This window comes from Filicampus tigris, chromosome 14 (assembly GCF_054856515.1).
Source record: "Filicampus tigris isolate MCC_2025a chromosome 14, RoL_Ftig_1.0, whole genome shotgun sequence".
Taxonomy (NCBI): domain Eukaryota; kingdom Metazoa; phylum Chordata; class Actinopteri; order Syngnathiformes; family Syngnathidae; genus Filicampus; species Filicampus tigris.
The window spans coordinates 21,880,673-21,902,221 of NC_141230.1; the positions used below are offsets into that span (position 1 = coordinate 21,880,673).

At 42.8% G+C, this 21,549-nt stretch overlaps 2 protein-coding genes across 23 annotated transcripts in view; both read left to right on the top strand.

Annotated features, from left to right (window-relative positions):
* The window catches only part of mlphb (melanophilin b), a 96,359-nt gene extending 92,768 nt beyond the window's left edge, over window positions 1–3,591 (top strand). For 7 of the 10 annotated variants that reach the window (XM_086050962.1, XM_086050956.1, XM_086050957.1 and 4 more), the window contains 4 exons: window positions 12–80; window positions 1,305–1,353; window positions 1,681–1,769; window positions 2,806–3,236. In XM_086050962.1, coding sequence (XP_085907088.1) covers window positions 12–80; window positions 1,305–1,353; window positions 1,681–1,769; window positions 2,806–2,832 — 234 coding nt within the window. In that variant the 3' untranslated portion in view covers window positions 2,833–3,236. Of the gene's footprint in view, window positions 1–11; window positions 81–1,304; window positions 1,354–1,680; window positions 1,770–2,805; window positions 3,237–3,270 lie in introns of those variants that run through there. The other 3 variants (XM_086050959.1, XM_086050964.1, XM_086050965.1) reach the window with 3 other exon arrangements.
* Window positions 3,592–5,358: 1,767 nt separating this feature from the next.
* lrrfip1a (leucine rich repeat (in FLII) interacting protein 1a) overlaps window positions 5,359–21,549 on the top strand; it is a 28,379-nt gene continuing 12,188 nt past the window's right edge. For 5 of the 13 annotated variants that reach the window (XM_086052216.1, XM_086052202.1, XM_086052208.1 and 2 more), the window contains exons 1-13: window positions 5,359–6,166; window positions 10,646–10,732; window positions 14,146–14,163; window positions 14,244–14,315; window positions 15,674–15,715; window positions 16,423–16,473; window positions 16,795–16,824; window positions 17,410–17,472; window positions 17,545–17,586; window positions 19,052–19,132; window positions 19,464–19,541; window positions 20,212–20,289; window positions 20,400–20,498. In XM_086052216.1, the coding sequence (XP_085908342.1) occupies window positions 6,077–6,166; window positions 10,646–10,732; window positions 14,146–14,163; window positions 14,244–14,315; window positions 15,674–15,715; window positions 16,423–16,473; window positions 16,795–16,824; window positions 17,410–17,472; window positions 17,545–17,586; window positions 19,052–19,132; window positions 19,464–19,541; window positions 20,212–20,289; window positions 20,400–20,498 (831 nt within the window). In that variant the 5' untranslated portion in view covers window positions 5,359–6,076. Of the gene's footprint in view, window positions 6,167–10,645; window positions 10,733–10,837; window positions 11,693–14,145; window positions 14,164–14,243; window positions 14,316–15,673; window positions 15,716–16,422; window positions 16,474–16,794; window positions 16,825–17,409; window positions 17,473–17,544; window positions 17,587–19,051; window positions 19,133–19,463; window positions 19,542–20,211; window positions 20,290–20,399; window positions 20,499–21,549 lie in introns of those variants that run through there. The other 8 variants (XM_086052203.1, XM_086052206.1, XM_086052210.1 and 5 more) reach the window with 8 other exon arrangements.

Below are 21,549 nucleotides of genomic sequence, written 5' to 3' on the forward strand. Positions count from 1 at the left end.
TCTACTCAAAGGTGTCGTACATTGAGAATAGCATTGCCGCTCTCAACACTGGCGGAATGCCGCTGGAAAAAAGACAAAAGGTACTCTGAATTTCACTGGTGTTTATTGCATACTAAAGAGCCGTTTTGAGACAAGTTTGCGGTGCCAACTGTTTGGTCGGAGAATAATGATCGGTCTGTTGTACACAATAGGGCATTATAGTGCAAACCCATAAACCCTCGTATGGGGCAGTTGACAATAAACAACAGTCAGCATGTTAAGATTGTTTACAAAATGACCAGAGCAATTCTTTTCAAACAGACTTCTTTTACTGACATTCCTGCATGTCTGCCTTTACAGCAGCATTTTTTTCCCACTTACTCCCCAAATGTTTCCTATAGTTTGCTTCCATCTACTGGAGAAGCAATCTCTCCTTCCAAATGTGCCTTTTTTTAAATTCTAAGTGGATAAAATGATTCAGACATATGGATGGGGTAAGGTCTTTTTTGCCTTTTTTAAAATTCTAAGTGGATAAAATGATTCAGACATATGGATGGGGTAAGGTCTTTTTGTTCTCTCTGAATTTGGTGTGGCAAATAGACCACAACCCCATCAAACATGAATTCAGGGTTGTGCTTTACTGTAGGATTACAGTTAGGAGATTTATTTATTTATTTATTTATTTATTTATTTATTTATTTATTTATTTTTAACGGACAGATCATTCATAGATGAGGTGAGAAAAAAGTTTTTAAAAAATACATGTATGTAAAATACATCAAATAATTCATGCACATTTTGAATTGATTGTAAATATTATTTGCAATGAATTCAATTGTAATTAATTAAACTGTTATATAATTATTCGAAACATTTGAATGTATGAGTAAACCAGTTTTTCTATTTTCTAAACAGTATTAATGATTTATAGTAACTCCATTAACACATTATTTATTTAGATAAATGAATTACCGGTAAGTACATTTTAACTAACCCAGGAGGGAAAACATACTGAAAAAGAACGTTAAATAGTACAATAATTCCATAATTAATCAATTTAGAGATAAAAGAAAAAAAAATCTAAATTGATGCAAGAAAACTTGCACGACTCTTGATCGTGCCCCAGTGGACCGGATGAAAGAATGGAGCAGGCCACAGGTTAGGGTCATGGTTTGGGGGGTTAGGGGTTAGGATCAGTGTTGGTGTTAGGGGTTATGGGTTAGGATTGGATGTTAGGGGTTAGGACTCTGCTTTAGGATTACGGTTCCCCCACATTCTCTCAACCACCCACCCCCCCCCACCCCCTCTTTTTTTATCTTCTATAGTCTGGAGTCCTGCTCAGAAGAAGAAGACTTTCCCAAAACTTTCCCACAAGTAAGAACCAAACATTCTACAATCTGCTGATCTCGAAGGGGCTCTTTGTTTCATTAAAAAACATCTTAACCTTGTTAAAACCCAGAACAGAATGGACCGTTCTGTGTGATACTTAAGCGCTTCCTGTTGGATGGAAATGGTCTCTCGGGAGCAGCATTCGCATCAGGGCATTGAGCCTGGACACAATGTGTTTGATGGTGTTAGTGTGTGCTTTGAAGTTTGATATGTAAAGCTTTGGTGTTGACCACCAGGAAGGTCAAAAGTTATCCCGCTTTCGGTCTCTGCTCAACCACTAGCATGTACCCTGTAGTTGCTGTATAATTCCAGGCCAGCTGGAGCCGTTTGCAAGGAACTCCCTCTACAGGGGCTCTCTGGCCAGTGCAGTGGTCATACCCAAGACCAGGGCAATGTGTGTGGTATGTCCCCTCCGTGTGGTGCAAGGCAGGGGGAAGGCTCATTTTCTACCATATAGGCTGGAAAGTAGACTCCTGTAGAGCAAGCATCAAAGGATTTTTAATACATTTTTCTATGGACTTTTTTTTTTTTTTTTACTGACAGATTCCACCCCAAATGACCACTTCAAATCAAAATGGCTGACTTTCTGTTCAATTGTTCTTGCGCCATTTTTGGTCACCCTGTTATGATAAGACATGTTCACCCAATGTCAAACGGGTGCCAGGGGGCAAACTTGGGGGACTATGGAGTGAGGTGGCACAAAGATCCCCTGAATCACAATTTTGGGAGCCTCAATAAATATGGAAAACTCCCCAAATGTTGCAAGTACAATTCTCTTGGTAAAAAAAAAATGTAAAAGTATTACATGTTTTGTTTTTATACACTGTCCCGAAAAAACTCCTTCAGGAGCACCCCCTGGAAAGTCAGAAAAAAAAAAAGCTTTTGAAACTGTCACCAGTTTCACCGATTGACACAGAATTGGGTGGTCATGTCTCTCATGACTGCTGCACAAACAAAAAGTCCCAAGGAAATCCTGCGTGAAGTTAAACAGGCAGTCGACCATTTTGGTTTGAAGCAGCCATTTTGGGCAAATCTCAGGGCTAGTACTTTGGTGAACTCCGAGTAGGATATTCACCCAAATGAGCCCCAGTCAGAAGCCGATGGACTTGAAGACATTTTCCTTTCTCCTTTGACATGAAATATTGTCAAAACAGAATCTTCTCACAGCAATGAAACTTTTTCTTAGCCGTGCATCACCGTGGTGACTGCTTTCCAATCAGGCTTTGTGCTGCTGATTCCAAATGGATTCCAATCAACATCAAGGATTTCACTTTCTACGACAATCCCTGCATAACCCCCCAAAATCACCCAAATCTTTAACCCTACTAACATGTTCATTTTCTGCCGCCCTCAAACATGATGCCGCTCCACATTCCCTGCTTTGGATTAGCACTCTTGTCATTGTTGTTTGTCTCTCTTTTCTCTCCGTTCTCGCAGGAAGCGGGAATGAAACTGGACTCATGAGGAGAAGACTAAGCCTGATGTGAGATTTCGTGCAAAGATAGAAGAATTCAACAATTAACCGTCCTTTTATGGTTGTTTCTAAAGCGCATCACACCAAAAATGTACATGGGCCAATGTGACCCAATGCAAGTTTGAACCTGAAACATTTTTTAATTTTTGCCCCTCTTTTTTGCCCCTGGTGTCAACTCTGGGACAATCTATCTGATAGAGTATGTAAAATCGTAAAAGTATTTTTTAAGAGAAAAAGATTTAGTCTCCCTAATTTTGAGTCATTTAATGAAATATCATTCCTTGTATTATTAACCTTGATATAATTATTATAAAATAGTCATTTCATTTTCCCTCAAATCTATTTGAGACACATGCAGCTTGTGACCCTTTAAAGATCTTGCGTGATTATTGAACCCGTGTTCTGGTTTTGCTCTTTGTCTGATGTAGACTGCGGTACATTTGAGCAGCATCATACGCGCACACACACAAAACGGCAGTATTTGAGTGTCGAGGCGGAAAGAGATGCAGTCGAGAGCCCGCAAGAATTCCCCAGATGATAAGGAGGAGGAGGAGGAGATCATCTGGCATTTGTCACGTGTGGCGAGTTTACACAGCAGCAGCTGCGAGGAAAGACAATGTTTGGATGGCACACAGATATACGCAGTGTAAAATTGTCGACTGATTAAAACATTAAGATGACACTACAATGGCTGGCATCATACACAAACCATAAAAACTTGTGCAACTACACTTCTACTGCTACTACTACTACTTTTACTAAACCACTTCTGCTACTGCAGCTGCATTACACACTACTAGGACTAAAACAAACAACTCAAATATTTTTTTGCTATATCTACTACTATTAATACTGCTACGACTACTAGTACTACTTTTACTACTACTACAACAACTAATAATAATAGTAGAGTAATACTACAACTACAATCTAATACTACTACTGTTAATACTGTCTAGTATTCACTAACCCTACTACCGGTAATTCCTACTACTTTCTTACTATGACTAGTATTGCTATGACGAGTAGTTGTATTTGTACGTGAACCACCTCCTCCTTCTACTATCTACTACTAATAGTACTACAACTACTACCCAGTATACTTGCCACTACTACTACGACAACAACAAATACTTGTGCCTCTACTATTACCGGTGCTGCTTTTGCTACAACTACCAATACCTACCGTCACTGCTATTGGCCAATATTAATACGAGTACTACAACATACTACTTCTACTACTACTACGATGACTAATAGTAACCTACTACCACCTTAATCCTCCTCTTCCTACTGCATACTACACACCACTACTACCACCTTATCCTCCTCCTACTACGTATTTCTGACCTACTACTACAAACTACTTCTCTGTTTTGCTGCTGCTACTGCATGTGCGTGTGTGTGTTTAAAGGCGGGAGTGGAGGAAATCTCAAGTATTCATTGGCAGCTGCAGGACGCTGCTTCCCATGACCTCAGTGAGGTTTACAACTCCTGTGCGCTTGTCTTCTCCCAGCTTCTGCACCCCTCTTATCTAAACACAGAGAGAAGACTGTAGAGAAGCAAAGTAGTGGAAGCTCAACACCTGTGCCACACGTGGTTTTTGACGACACATCAACAGATGCGCAATTAACATTCTTGTCCATTGTTCTCACTACATGCCATCATCTCATTATTCCGGCATTTGTGTGGTCAAACAACTTGAACTACTACTGCCACTACTACCGCTACGGTATTGCTCTAGTAGTGATGTGAATCACCATCTACTACTTCTACTCAAGCTACTATGACGACTACGACTAGTACTACCACTTACTTCTACAAACTAATAGTATGACTATTGACTACCACTGCATACTACACACTACGACTACTACCACTTTAAACTTAATAGTACTGCAACCACTGCCTCCCCCTCATCATTCTAAAAAAAAAAGAGAGAGAGCTAGCTGGGTGACATGTGAGCAAAATAATGATTCCTGATGAGTGTAATTTTTCATGTGCTCAACATAAATGACCTTCACTCTCGTGGAGACATTAGTACTCACTATTTGAAGAATGTGTGTACGATAGTTCCGAACGTGTTAACATAGATATGGAATGCACTACCTCAATTCATCTTAAAATAATCAGACATGCACGTAAACCTGCCACATTGCTCATAGTCTGTGTAACGTTACTGTTTTAGAGCTGCACGAGTACTGTACGAAAGGTATTTTTGCTTGAATCCAGCGTTGCAATTGCACAAAATAGACACTTGAGGACGCCATTGCCTTCATATTACACTCACTACTACATTAAGTTCACCTCAAATATCTGACGTTAGATAAAAGTAATAGTTAGGCCTCTATTTAGAAGATAAAAATGCCCACATTTAATAGATACCAACAGATAGGTGTTAAAGAGTACTGTTTTGGGCACTGTCCCTTTAAGAAGAGTATGTCTTATTTTAGAAGTTGGTGGCGATGGGCTTTATAAATAGAAGGGGGTGTTGCATTCAAATGCCATGCGGAATTTTTATCAGGCTATAGTAACCATCTTCGCGTACACGTGTGGACTAATTGTGACTCAGTTGAGTACACACAGAAATGTCCTTGTCAACACGCGTGAAAGTATCTCGTGAAATTCAACACAGCGAATGAACTGTTTTAAACGTTTAAACTGCATTATACGGGTGTGTCAAAAGTGAAATAGTGACGTGGTTATCCAGCAACGTTACTCGTAACGTCACTGCGTGTCGTGTGTAGTTAGTCGTGTCGCGTTGTGTCAAACCATCGACGACAACGACATATTCCCACGTCCAGTGAAGGCAGCGTGATTGAGTGACGACTTGGAGTGAAGTTCGCCCGCGATGTTCCACTCTCTACTTTACAACTATTGAATTCTTTTAATGTTTTAAGTTGAGTTAATTGCCCAGTCGGGTAGTAAATCAATGGAAATGAAAATGCCTTCGCACGCGGGGAAGATGCGGACATTTGAAATGAGTATGGTGGTGAGCCGCGCGTGAGAGTCGAGCGGCTCCCGAAACACAGGAAGGAAGACGCATGAACAACGGATGTGTGACCGTGACGACCGCGGACGCGTTTTGTTTCATGTCCTCGTCTGAAGTTGACGTGCTGGCCGATTAGTTAAGCCTCACCGAGGCTTCTTCTTGCGGTGCGGTGGACACGCACCGGGGGACCGAACGCGAACCGCGTCGTGTGTGTTGGGATACGTCCCGTCGTGGGTTCAAACATGGGCACCCAGGGCACAGGACGGAAAAGAAACAGCAACAAGGAGAGATCCACGGCTGAAGACGATGCCTTAAATCTCATCGCCAGAGAGGTGAGTTCAATCTGTCCGCAAAAATTAAGCGTGTGTCTTTTAGGCTTGGGAAGAGTGACAAAAGTCAGATATGCTGGTGTGTTCTACGGGTAAGTGGAAAAATAACTAACTGTTTTCTTTGTCCTAAAAGTTTGTTTCCTGCTTCAAGCTCAAACTCAGTCACCAAAGTTATCTAATATTGACCTCCGATGTGACTCAGAGCAAACATTCTGGTCGGCAGTCATTGTGTATACTTAAACTTAAGTCAGCCGAATATAAAAATGTATTTCTCATATTAGGTGTGAAACAACAAGTTGTTTTTGTTGTTCTAAATGCTAGTTGTCTTTCAAGCTCAAAATGAGTGACCACATTCTGTTTGTATTGTCCTCATCTAAGATCCCCAATGTGAGCTAGACCTGTTAAATGGAAAAACAATGTTTTGAGCATCCCTGCCGCTAGTCATCTAGCATTGACCCCAAACATACTTGCTGGTGTTCTCATACTAATTGCAAAACAACCATTTGTTTAGATCGTCCCAAAAGTTTGTGATAATGTGAACAAAGGTTGAGATGAATGACAAAAGTCAAAGTATTGGCCCAGAACATACAGTACATACTAGTGAAAAACAACCAATTGTTTTGCTTGTCCCAAAAGCTTGTTGTAATGTCTTTCAACAGAAAAACATTATCCTTTTCATTTAAAAATGTTCTTTAACATGAATGAGAATAGGTCAGTTTGACCCGCAGTTTAACAGGAGAGTTACATGTCTGCAGTTTGTGTCAACATGAGCCATCATTGATGAAAATGATTTTCCTGTTCATCGTCAACACACACATGTACTAACTTGCACCACAACTAGCTGGATTATAACCACAGTGATGCAAGACGGCGCTTGGCACAATTTGCAAGATGCTGTTTTTAAACGTGACGAATTCAAGTTGGGACAGTTTCCCAACACCAGTGACCCCCCCCCCGTCCCCCCTTTGATGGGTTTAACGTCGTGTAATTTGCTCAACTGCTCAAGGGGACTAGTGATGCCAATCCCTAGTTTTACATTCATCCGTCAGTTGATAATTGATTGCAGTACTTGCCAGTTATTTATATACAGTATACGAATAATCCAGTCCATAATGTAAAAAATGTGTACACGTTGTTGATCACGAAATTCGTACTCTCCTCGAGCACACTTGGAAGAGGAGGTGAGCTGTGGCCTGGCACGATTGGTCATGCGAGGGCTCCACTGGCCAGTTATTCGCGCTAACCGCCACTCTACGCAACAGAAATAAACAGAATGGCTGGAAATAATCCAGCAAGTAATAGAATACATATTCCCCACAATGATAGTGATGCCACTAATTGTCTCGTCCCTTCTGGCATGCTTGCACGAGGTGTGCTGCTCCTCGCGCCGCTGTACACAATAGAAATAAATGGAACGGATACAATGACACTTCAATCAAAAGTGTCAAGCTTGTCTTTGTTTCCCTAGCCAGTTTTTCACCGTGCAGAATACAAACCAACTGAACAACTAGAACTCATTCTTGCCGGGGTTTTCTGTCCTGAGAGCAGCAGAAATGCTTGTGTGCCTTTTCAAATGGCAGCAAAGTCAAGTCCCTCATATGTGACGAACTGGGTGGTGGTCCAACCACACTGACGAGTTGGCCTGTGCTGCTAAAGAGTTTAAAAATAGCGTCGTAAAAAGATCAGCTGTCGCAACACCCTGGTTTTAGAGGAGGCGGCCTGTATGGAAGACGGTTGGGGGGAAGCTGCAGCAGTAGCCGCTTGCTTGAAAATGTTTGTTGTACTGTCGGGCCGGTGACATTGAACCCTGCCTTCATGTTGTTGTTCTTCAAAGTGGACATAAAATGAAAGATGTAACCAACCAAATATAGAGAACAAGCCAATGGACATCGGTCCTCCGCGCAATTGTGAGGGGACAAGCAAAGTTCATGCCAACATGTCAACAGACATTTGAAAATGTCCGATTATGATCATGCGCTTCAGGCCAACACAGTTCCTGCCGGTCTACTAAGCTTGCCAGAACCGTTTCTCCTTAAAAGGATGTGGTCCATTTTGTGTTCACTTCCTCCTCATGACATCATCTCGTCAGATTGTTATCGCAAACTGCTTCCTGTTTATTTGTCCGAGCCAAGTTTCACCATTAGCTTGAGGAAATGAATGCTAGTCAGTGGAGCTCAGGTGTTCTGACCGACTAGCCCAGTCATGTACTGTACACTAGACACAAAAAAGGTGGCCCAAAATGGAGATTAAAAGATTCTCAGATTAACAACAACAAAAAAAGTTTACAATGAAGTCAAAATCCACATTTAATCACGTCTCACAGATGAAATGTTTTCTGTTCAGGAAAGTGTATCATTGACATCATTAATTTGTCTTCTTTTTTGGAAAAGTGCAACTTGAATCGTTTTTTAGGAAAGGGAAGCATGAGTAGTTTCATCTTCTTAGGAAAGTGCAACAAAAATAGTTTGTTCTTTTTAGGAAAGCACAACATCAATAGTTTTGTCTTCTTTTTAGGGAAGGGCAACATCAATAGTTTGTCTTCTTTTTAGGCAAGTGCGACATCAATTGTTCGCGTTCTCTTTAGGAAACTGCAACATGAATAGTTGGTCTTTTTAGGACAGTGAAAAAATGAGTTTCTTAATTTTAGGAAAGTGCAACTTCAGTATTTTGTCTTCTTTTTTGGAAAGTGTTGAAGGAGCATCTCTGTTGGCCTAAGGCTGAGCTGCACCGTATTTGTTTGCTACGGCAACCTGTGCTTGGAGTACAAGTTGGACGTCCTGTTCTCTACCTAAGTGACATGTCAAGTCATGTGAATCGTCAATGCTTTATAGTCTGGCTGTTGCCGCGGTATGTCTCGGTTTGTGACGAGGCTTTCACGTTGTTTATTTGAATCCTCCTGACCTGACGTAGCCTGCACGTTTGCTGATTGCAGGGGTGAAAGTTCCACAGCTGTTCCCATGTTTGCCACGAGGCCTTGTTGAATCAGCCAGCCGCCTCCATTTTCCGAGATGAAACTTCATTGACAGAAAACATAGTTATTACACCTGGAATTACTGAGTAAAATGACTGAGTAAAGGTTGCGTTTATTGTATGAAATGAAGGAGGAGTGGCTCAGCGAATACTGTGGATATATCGTCACTGTTTCTGTCGAGATCGCAGTTTTATTTGGCGCATTTGTAACTGCGCTTGAGAGCTCAACGTGGTCCAAAAAGGCTTCCTTTGTCTTCATTTCCCCCCCGGAGGAGTTACCCTGTTGAAAATGTGCTGAATTACATCCCTTTGAGTCCATTTAGGGCAATATAAATAGCTGTAATGGAGGTCCAAAAAAATCGGTAGTGCCACATCTTTTGGCCTAGTTAGGTTCATCCCTCCCGAGGTGGCTGCAGTGACAACTCCCAAGAAGAGTCACGAGTCACGACTAATTATATGCGCTCTCGATAAAATGTAAGACATGTACATTGTATTTTTTGTTGGACTAAAAAGCAAGCTCAAGCTGTGACAAATCTGTATGGAAGTCATCATACGGGTTGTAGGAGTTAGTTGTCGAGCTCAAATGAGTCACCAACACCTTTGATATTTACTCAACCTAAGCCCCAAAAAAACAAGTTGGATTGTGAAAAACACAATGGGTGGCTACATCCGGGCATAGTGAGTTGACATTCAAAAGAAAGCCACTTTCATCACCATTTACTGCCTGTCACGACACACATTGTGTTGCATTGTGATACATGTGGCACCGCGCACCCCACCTTTTTTCGCAACCGTGCGAGCCGTGCTCGCGACTGCGACCATGGAACATTTCATTATAGCAATCAGCTGCTTACATGGCGTCATCAGACGCTAACGCCGATAACGCTAATCTCCGCATCTGAGACCGGCGCAGCTCCGCTTAGCTTTGACGCGATAGTGGTTGAGTCATTTCCCACTCGATTGAGGCCCAACTATTTGGCGACAAGCAATTACGGCGCCAATTTTCCATAAGTCACGTAAAGACAAAAATGAGTCAGAGAAAGCCTCGTAGAGCGCTCGTGTGCTCGGTCATGCTGACTGGCATGAAGGAAATGCATTAGTGCGTTAAAAGGAGGGGTTTCTGTGGCCCTGCCTGCAGGCAGACGAGACGGCAGCTCCACACGTCGACCACAATGTTAGAGGAAGGAAATGCTTACACATTCTTTTGAGCCGCGCACACAAGTCACGCTTTGAGAGGTCCTTTTAAGGAAAAGGCCCTTGGTTCGATTCATTGCCGAGCGGAGCGTTGGCAGTGTTCTCTGAACACTACTATAAATACAGCCGACAATTCTCCCATGTTGAGTGTTTATACACAACACTGTATTACTAATATTGTGGTGAGGCTGTGCTGTGTTCAAGTCACCAACTCATCGTCACTGGTTACTTGCTTGTGTTTGCCATATTTATAAATCAAACCTTCCTATTATAACCATTTTCCTTTTTTTGGGTTGTTTTTTCCTGTTCCTCTTACAGGCTGAGGCCCGACTGGCAGCCAAGAGGGCAGCGAGGGCAGAAGCCAGAGAGATCCGCATGCGGGAACTTGAGAGGCAACAAAAAGAGGTAAACGAAACAAAACCTACAGTGGGCTCCCAATTGGCCTTCATCTTCTTTCAATCAAGCAAAATGGAACAGCTGTATAAATGAAGGCCTTCGCCTTCACACAATTACCAGGTACCGTTTTTAATAGCGTGAGTGTTTTTATAATTCAACGTGCGGTAGCAACATTGAGCATTTGGAAGCAAACATCAATGAAACGTTTGAATTTCAGCCTGGTTACGTTCTTCTCTGTTTGGCACGTCGGACCTGTACCGAGGGGGACTTTTTATAGCTCCCTATTATTAGCGTCACGTAATCTCATACATGCAGACAGACCTCTGCCCCCCTCGCTTGCTACGACTTAACGATGAAGAGTTGACGTCGATGTCGTCAATATGACCGCTGCCTTTTTACGAGAGCAAATAATGTGCGTGGTTCTTAATATGGAGTCTGATCCCGAGCATGATGGTGGTAGTCCTTTATTCAGTCAAAACCTGAAGTCATATGCACGGGATTACTGACCATTGTTGTGTGCGTATGTATGTGTGTGTGTGTTTCCGTTAAATCCTTTAACTCAGTTCTAAAGGAGCTTAGCAGGTTGCGCTCCTTGGTCCAAGCTGCAGTGCTGCACTCGGTTTGTGTTGTTGACTGGAGCAATGCGGCTACCGCACGCCGGCCGCCGTCAGCCGTTTGGTCACGGAGGCTTTCTCGAAAACTCACGCCTTGCAACATAATGGCGGATGGATTATTGGTGTCCAGTTGGATTGAGATTGGTTTCCTGTATCCCGTTTGGACTTAAATTGCGACCTTCCCGTACTGGTGCGATCTAAACTATCGGTTCTTACCTACTGACTGTTGAAGAATGCGGTCTGTCCTGGTACCCTGATGTCTACAAAAACGGCCGGGCGTCTCCTCGCAGGGAGGAGACTGAGGGCGGCCTTCACCAGGCGCCCTCGGAGCCCCCCCGTCAAAAAAGGCAGCACGGTGAGTTAAATAGCGAACGTACCAACATGGTAAGCTGATTGTGCAACTCATTCCATGAATGGTCTTATGCGGGCACTCGGCTTTCCAGCTAATTAGTGTCCAGACACAGATAAGCAATAGTTTTGTCTGAGTTTCTGTTGGGCTTGTGGACCGCCGCCCCCCCACCGACACCCCCAAGTGGTCAAATTAGAGAAGCTGATAGTTTGTGTGTATAGCTAATAAGAGACAGCAACAAAATTGAAGGAGCACTGCGGGATCAACGATAAGGTTGCTGTCAGGATCTGGGAGAAAACATTGCTTTTATTTTAAAAAGTCTCGAGACCACGTCAAACCACTTTGAAACTATACATCGCTGAAAGACCGATGTTGGGTACCTGACTGCAACCCCGTTCTGTCCCTTTGATCAGTTGTGTATCAGTGGTGCGCCAGTGTAAAAATGGGAGACGCTGACCTTCTCCACCAAAATGGCTGATTCAATACAAACAAACTCTTGAGCTGGCAACTCTGCTACAGTAGCTCATCGGAGCGGACTTGACCTAACGGAACCTGAGCCAGAACATTGGATACACAAGGGCGTTACTGCTGTCGAGGAGATTGTTAATGAGGTCGTGAAGCGGGTAAGCGGCAAATCTGCTCCCGAAAGGCACAATTACAAAGCGGTCAATCCATGTATTGGGCAAGCGGTCGGTACAACAGAGACGGCGCTAGTAAATCTAGATTTAAGTGTGAAGTCGCTGGTACGGAAAGGGTAGGTAGCAGCTAGCACGCTGGAGGAATTTTCGAGCTCTGAACGGAAACCACAATGAAATCAAGGGAAAAGCATTCACCGTATTCATGTGAAAGCTGATCAAACGGATCATCATGACTTGAGTTCAACGCGGCTTGGAATGGGAAAAAAGTGGCTTAGCTTTAGCATAGGCGATCACCTTTGGCCCTGCCTCAGTAAGCTTCGTCTCGCTTCAGGGATTCTGGCTACGAGCCACCTGGAACGGCCAACAAATTAGCGGCATCAGAGCCAGAGCAAAACGTTTCTGCACAGAACCTCCATATAGCCGAACAGTGCGGCTGCCTGCCTGCCTTCAAAGTTTCCTGATGCGTGACAAAGTATACATTGTGTCACACAGTGATGGGCTATTGCCTTTCATCATCCCATCCATCGCTAGTGTGGCTGTAACACAACCTCTGAATGAGTGGGATTGGTTTTGTTCCACTCTGCGCTGTTTGGAACAACAATGAGGCAGAAAATGGGACAGTGGCGCCGTAAGTTGAAGTTGTTCTGTGACCATGCTCGTACTACATAACACTTGAATCTCAAATCATCTTTACCTGTTGAGGGGAAGGAAATACAATGAATCCATTTCAGTGCCCCCAAATCACCCCAAATTGTTTATTTGTCAGGAAACATTTTTCACTGAATAGAAACACAGAGCAGTCTCAATTTTAATGGGTAATACGAGCGCAAAACATGACTTTACCTAACGTATTGTTGGTCTTGTGTGAGGTCCGTTGACGTTTGGCAAACCATCTACAAGCAACCTATTGTGAATTGACGGTGGCCGGATGTTGTTCAATTTGCTGACGCCATCAGGTCGCGGGGGTCTGAAGCACACTCGTGTCTCCCATTTTTGCCCTTATCCTAAGACAGCAACAACAACAAAAAAATCAACCAAGCGACGACACCTTCTCTGTTAAAAAAAACTCTCAAGTCAAGGGGCCTTTTATATTAATTCTGACTTGTGAACAAAGTAAGTCGTAGTAAATCTACGAGAAATATATATATATTTTTTCTTTTTCGAGAAAACCGTCGTTTGCCAATCAGAATTACAGACAATTATTCACACTCACATTCACAGCATGGCCAATTTCAAATCTCCAGTCATCTTAACAACGAGCTGTGTAAAAGGAGCTAATAACCGCCAATGATCTTGAATGATGTCCCTGGGGACCAGACTGGTCTGGACCAGACCAGACCGAGATCAGGGCATCGTGGAGGTTCGTAAACGCTTGTAGCGCAACTTGGTGACGTTGTATGTAGCAAGAAATTCCAAGAAATCTTCACGTGCATTCAGGTGTCACATTAGTGCCAGTCAACAGACGTACTCGAGAATCAGCCGAGCCTCGTGCTGGGCGTTGTCCAGCAGTGATCCAGTTCTGGCACCAAGGCCGAATTTCGCAAGTCCTGGGTTGTGACGGAGTTGCTTTCGACACAACCTGAATTGATATACGTAGTCTTATCACTAACATCGATCCAAGATGCTTTTTTTTCTTCTCCAGTATTTCATGTTCCCGACCGCCTCTTAACTGAATCGGAACCACCGGCCTCGGTCTGTTGCTGGCTGCTCCTGATTCAGTCGCCATTTTCTGACTGGCATGTTTCCTTTCCGTGCTTTTTGACACCCTCCCATCTCTCATTCCTCTGCTCTCCTCTTCCCCTGATTGCTGGTGGTGTGCAGATCTTTCAGGTGCAGAAGGTACGCTTCTTACTCACGGCGAGCGCGTGCTTCAAGCGAGTAAATATTGGTTTCTTAACTTGCTTTATTTTTCCTTTTAGAAATATTACGGCTTGAATCCCAAATCGGATGACAGATCAGACAGCAAATGGGGAGATATTGAGCAATGGATGGTACCGTTTTGTACTGCGACGCCACCGCCTTTGCACTAACTTCAATGCACGTTGGCATCTGTAATTGTTTGGAGTTGTAATTTGGGCGTGAGGCGTTTACAGTCTGGATTTGGTGTTGTTTATGTTTCCCTTTATAGGCAGATAACACATCATAATGAATCCAAGCTTGATCCTCTTAAAAAATCGTCTTAGGGGAGCAGGGTTGACTATTTGGCTTGCAGTCAGCATGACCATCTGCCCTCTTGGTGTGGATTGCACGAGCTTTGCGGTGTCTAATTTCTCATTGCATGACCGTGCTTAAATGACACACATGAAAGTTTATTGACGGTATGTTGACTGTTTGACGTGAACAATTACTAAGCATGACTAAAGAAATGCAACTTTTTGGCATTAGATCCACATGCAGTGCTTATTGAAGTCCTTGTAAAGTGAAAAAATAAATTGGTCACCCCAACAAAAGAGGGTTGTTGACAACCCTGCCAAATTGGAATGCTTAATAAAATTGCCCAATACGTGAAATGAAAATCGGGAGAAATCATGCCGCTCTCGAAGAATGCTGTGGGCGTGCCTGCTGAATACGCTGAAACCACGCCCCGCTCAACCGTCAATTATACACCAGTACTATGACCTGGAAAAATGGATGCTACTTTGTCAATCATTTTTCTTATGCCGACACGTAACGTCATGTTTTATGGTACTGTCACATCAGAGTTTTTTTTTTTTTTTTTCTTGCTTTCTCATCCGTCTTTATGCCTGTGACGTGCGCACTCATGGCTGACAACGAGGCGCTCTCAAGAAGCCATGCCAGCGGACCATCTGAAGGGCATTTTTGGGGTGTAGTCACGGCTAACTGGCTAACTGCACGTCACAAATGCGCTAGATAACCGCTGATGCGAACAAAGGCACTCAAGTTCCTGTAGTGGAGGAACGACGACTCATGCCAGAGTCAAATTGCGTTTTAGCCATGGCCCAAAAAATCTGGAAAACTGAAATGGTGAAAATCAGTTTAACGCCGAATCTCCACAATTCGGTGCTACGTATCACATGTACACTCTTCTTCGAAACAATTTTCTGAATTCACTTTACAGGGCCTTTCATTTTTGATGTAAAGTGCGAGTTGAAGTTGGACCACGATGTGAGCTGTTACTAACCACGATGAAAGCAACGCTAACTTGTGCCAGAAGCATACGAGTGCCGATCGAATGTATTGCAAAGAGAGCGTCCAGCATCATCGCGTGCTTTAATGTGAACTCTTTCAAATGGGCCTCCATCTTCTGTGTGCGAGTGGCGTGCGTCTCCCCCTCCACTCTTCACCTCCTTTTCCCTTCATCACCTTTTGCCTTCCTCCCACCACGCAGGAGGACAGTGAGCGATACTCACGACCCTCGCAGATGCATACGGTTTGTAGCACGCCCTCTTGTTTCCAGCTCATCCCTAGTCAGAAATGTATTGTCCCGTTAAGAATTGACGCGAAAGCTCCCGTAGCGTGCTGGCATTTGCAAAATGCGCACAATGTTGCAGACGTTCAAATCAAATGTCTTAAAAAAATGAGATCAAAAGATTTCAAGGTTTTTAATCCCATCAGGCGTATGTCACGGGTGCATCTCAATAGAAAGCAAGATCTCATGGAAATGTTTGACTAGTTTAAATGTGAATATTATTTAGATTCACTAGACATCCTTTTCAGAAGGCCAATTTCTAACACATTCGAATCTTTGAATAGTCTAATTTCCTGGAATTGCGAATTTTGGCGTTAATAATCAAAATGATTTAAAAAAAAAAAAGAAAAAAAGTTGTTTTTTAAAAATTTTTTATTACATATTTACCTCTGGGTGTAATGAGTCTATATACCGGTAATATGATTTGCACTTTTTTGAATTGGGCCACTGAAATGACTTACATTTTCCAGGATACCCAAGTTTGACATGGACCTGTTGTTGTGTGTATCACTTTAGTGTTGTGTTCACATCTTGTTTCCATCTCTCCGCACACTGGCAAGAATATGAAAGCGCCTGTCTCGAGATGGCTCTCCGCATCGGGCGTAATTCATTTTCATCGACAAAACTGATCGTCCTTTTGAAATGCGTCTTGTTTCTTCTTCACGCAGCTTTCCGATGACGACGAACGGATGTCTGTGGGAAGCCGAGGCAGCGTCAGGGTCAGTATCAAAACGCTCTGGAAAAATGCTGAAATCCTTGTCGACGTTGTTTCAGGTTTCAATGAGTACAGTCTAGATTTTGAAAAATCTGACTTTTCAAGTGCTTCTGTTCAGTGTTTCTGAGTTGTAATATACAAATGTCACAAATACGCTGGCAATTTTGTGCACTTTTTTTTTACAAAGACTTGTTGGAGTATTTTGATGAAAGGGTGTGACAGAAATGTTAAAGAACACGTGGGAATCGTTTAAAATTGTTGGAGGGGAAAAAGTGTTTCTTGCAAGTCTGGCACAGTAGTTCATGTTTTGCTATCTCTTGCACAGTCGGATCTTGATGCGGTTTACGGTGCCGGGGTAAGGCTGGTGCTGTTCCTTGGAAACATTTAACAACAATCATTCTCTGGGTGTGTGTGCTGTGTGTGTGTTTTTTTGGGGTTTTTTTTTTAATCTGCCTGTGCACGATACTGTGTAATGGCTTTTGAGCTTAGTGTATAGTGCCTAAACCAGTTAGTATTGACATTTGCTGGTATCGTACCAGGAAAGCACTGAGTGTCATGTTGCTCTTTTGCACAATATTCACACCGTGTGCCCCAGCTTTTTTGTACCCTTTTTTTTTTCCTGATTGTGGATATCTCACATTTGGTCACCTTGTGGTGGTCTATGTGCTTTTTAGCACATAGCCTTGATTGTTTAACCCAGTGTTTCCCAACCTTTATTGAGCAAAGGCACCCATTTTACATTCGACATTAAACAAAAATATGACTGAAGAATTACAACTGAAATAATAAATAAGGGAAATTTGACCTACAACACAACAAGGAGTGGTAACGAATCCACATTGCATGTAATTATGGCGGTTTGTGTATTTGTCATTTCTGGGTATAGATGATTTGTGTGTTGTATCCTCACGCTGTTGTCATTCTTTCTGTCACTCTTAAGGGCTCGTCCTTGCTCTCGCATAAGTCCAAGAAAAAGAAGAAACATAAGCACAAAGAGAAGGACGTATGTAACTGTCAAACGACGGCGGCGCGAATGAAGGAAATGACAAATGACTTTTGCACTCTTGCTTTGTAGAGGAACAGCCACGATGATGAGTACAGTGTCCTATCCAGCCGGGTTAGTAGCCGTTTGTCCAAGTGGTGCTTAACTGTAACATGTCAACAAGTCAGTCCAGTCAGTCTATTAACACCGTAGCACTTTGAGGAAAAAAATCCCGTTCGCTCCGAATTTGCAGTTTTCAATAACAAAAGCACTAGCACAGTTCATTGTTTTTCGTGAAAGTTGAGTGTGATGTGTGTGCACGAATTGTTTACTTTGCCAATGAGCTAATGTTGACCTTCTACCTGTTGTTTGTTTTCTGGATTACACATAATCTTACAGGCTGGGTTTGATAAGATTTGCCTTGTGACTGATAGGTGATGTGTCATCAAGGATGGAAATCAAGAAAAACAAGGTGTTGTTTTGCCGCAACCTTAGTCTATGGCAATTACCAAAACTGACTAAACTACTCTTGGAAATGGATTGCCACTGTAAAATTGAAGGATATTTCACAATTTGCAATGATTGATTATATGTTTTAGCAATAATTCCCTCAGGTGACTGAAAACGGTCTGCCAGAACTTTCTATACTTTTGAAGGGGATATACAAGCAGTGCCTTGAGTTTTGAAATTTGAGCACTGTGTGGTCGCAGTGAACTCACTTCACAACAAACAGCAGCTTGGCCAATTGTAAGCAAGCATTTCTTCCAAAAAGAGGCTTCAAGCTGTTTCTTGCCGCTCCCAGTTGACGTTGACGATCAAACTAAACATAAAACAACGAGAATTACACCTTGTGTATTTAAAACATCCACATGGCTTTGCTGTAAAATCCATTTAGCTAACAACCAATGCAAAAACTCCCTAGACAGGCTAACAAATTGTACGTGTAAAAAATTAATGGAATAATCAACAACAAATCAATAATCAAATTAACAAACATTTTGATAAATGAAGTAATCGTTTCGAGCCATCGTTTAACTTGAAAAGAAATCCAAATACTCAGAATTGTAGCCTCTCAACAGCAAACATTGTCCGGTTTCTGTAGTCCTCCAGGAAAGCAGACGGATGATCTTTGTGTTTAATCGAAATAAGACATTTGCAAGCATCTGCTTTAATTCGGGAAAACAACGATCAACACTTTTGCCTATTTTTTGGCATGTTACAGACCAATCCTGAATCATTCTCAATGTGTTTGTGCATTTTCTGCACTTTGACATAATGTCCTGTTTTTAAATAATGGGAGAGAATATATATATATTTTTTAATCCGATTCATCAATTAATCGAAACGAATCCATAGATGAATCGATTATCAGGCTATTTGAGCAGGGGTTCATTTGTATGAGACAGGATCACCCCCTCAAAATAGGCTGATTCCACCGAGGCTAAAAATAGATTCTCCTTGGGGTATTTTGCCAAAAGCCTTTCGCAGACATGTGAAGACAAGTAACCGCTTGATATCGCAGATGTTTGCTTCTTTTTGTTCAAGTTGTCTTTTCTCCAATCTTATTCTTGACCTGCCGCATGTGGGCTCCCTCTCTCAGGCATCGTACGCCTCGTCTGACTTGTACAGCCTCAATGGTCTGTCCACCGGCAGGAACCCGGGTTCAGCTGGTTCCTACCAGGTTCGTATAAGGGCTGCCCTCGACTTGCACCTCTGAGAAGAGACTCTTTTGCCAACATCACACTTGATCGGCCAGTCATATCATAGCCGTGATTTCATTGACTTTTTATGGACTCACCAGTCATTAGCGGCACACATTTGGATCGCTCTGAAGCACCTGATTGAGGATCTAAAATGAAGCACTGCCAGTGGACCACTTTTTAACTCGCCGAGTAGCTTACATGCAGACGTGCAGGAGTTTTTTTTTTTTCCTCCATTGACTAGAAATGTCTAAATGTAAACATGCTTAAGCGTGAGCAAAAAGCGTGTTTGTCATCTGTATCATGTCGCAGCCAACACAGAGCAACTTATACGAGGACAGTCTCTGCTCCGGCTCGCGGCGAGTCTCCGGCTCCAATTCTGGCTCCCGTGTAAGTTGTTGTTTTGGCATGGTGACATTTTTGCTGTGGAATGTGCGCTTATCAAATGGTGACATAATTGTGTCTTGTTGTGATTTGCGGTGTGGAACGTTTGCATTTGTTTTGACGCATGTGTGTGATGGTAGATTTTTGAAGCAGAGGTCTTGTGTGCACCGAGTATACTACAGTGTGTAACCGATGCTCCCCACAATTATTTTTATTTTTGCAATTGCCGACATGAACTCATTTACTGCCACCTGTTTTCTAAGCAAAGTTCCCTACAGTGCCAGTCGATTTAGAGCATTTTGACTTTGATTCACAGAATATTGCATGACAGCATTAGGACCAAATCTACCAAAAGGAAGAGCAGAGTCTTTTCTTTCACCAGAAAAAAAGGTTGTCTCTAACAGTAAAACATAGCTGGTTTCACAAAAAAAGGGGGAAGGTCTTTTGCTGGCAAAATGCTGTAGTATCACAACACCATACTTCTTTGACACCAACGACCACTCACCTATTACCCTTTGGCGGCGTCACAGAAAACTTAAATTGGTGACGTGTTCAGCAAATAACTGAGGATCGGTTCCGCAGAAAAAAAAATGGGTGAATATGTGATACTAGCCTGAGCATGTGCGTGTTGCTCCACTTTGCTGGATGGAAGCATAACCCTGTGTTTCCTTGACAGCCTTTCGAGTACAGTAGCTACCGCAGCTCCAGCTCCAGAACTTCCAGCCGGGCCAATTCTGCCCGTAGCAGCCCAGTGGTGAGCCGTCCAGATAGCCTGTCTGCAAGTCATAAAATACAGCAACTTTTTAGTCTTCAATTTCTTGTTGCTGGATCTGTTGTCTGAACCCCCCGTGGTGGACAATCTAGGACAACGGGGGCTCTGTTGCCAGTCTATTAAGAAGCACTTCCAGTAGCAGAGGACTCCCAAGAGACCTGGACGATGTTACTATTCCCGAGTTTTCCGACGTGAGTCTCGTTTCCGCCTTCAGGCGGCCGAGGTCTTTGAGAATGCTGTTTTGGCCCTTCCTTTTATGCACTTAACCCAATTTGGGCATGTGTTTGTCATGTCTTTGTTGTTGATTTGTGTTGTCGGACTGGACAAATTTCGATCAACTGTCAATTCGCAAGAATTAGGGGTGTTCCGATCAGGGTTTTATGCTGCCGATTCCCTATACCGATCGTCCATGAGTGAGATCGTCGGATACCGATAATGGACTAGCTGCATATTTTTCAATTTAGAGCTGCTCACTAACGATTATTTGAAAAATTAATCCGGCAATTATTTTTTTCAGTGCAAACATTCTATCCAAATTTCCTGTGCAGTGTTAGGGAAAAGGGGCGGGGTCGCTACACTGCACACAGTCTGGTGTCTAGTTGGCTGCAGGCTGTTACGTACAAGCTGCAGGTGATTGTTTTTTGTTGGCAATGACAACGAAGGCTTTGATTGACATACGCAGATCGTATAATTTTCTACGGAAATCGGCCAATCGTGATCAGTGGCAGATCAATTGGAGCACCACTACTTTCAGTGGACAGTTCTGTTAATCTCAAGTCTCTGGAGTAGAGTTACACCAATCCGGTCAAAAGATCGTATATCAGGGGCGATATCGGAATTTTCAGATGGTCGTATCGGTTGAAAATATCAGATGTTATTTTTCACCCTGATTTTTAAAGATCATAAAGTGACCGGTTTTGTGGTACAATGATATTGCCAAATATCACAGTTGATACAATTTGAATGCAATTTTTTTCTTCTTAATCCATTGCCGAGGTATCAGATCAAGACCCGGTGTATCAGCAGATACTCAAAATCAAAGTGACTCTGACTAAACGGTTGCAAAAAAGTGTGATCTGGGCATCCCTGCGCTGCCGTGCCTGCCATCAAGTGTGAACATGAACCAAGTTAACAAAGTTTTGATCGCTGCTCCTTTCCGATAATATGTCTGTGTGCAAGCCGGATTGCGATGTGACATTTAGCGCCATCTTACACGCACAGATTTGCTAAACTAATTGACGC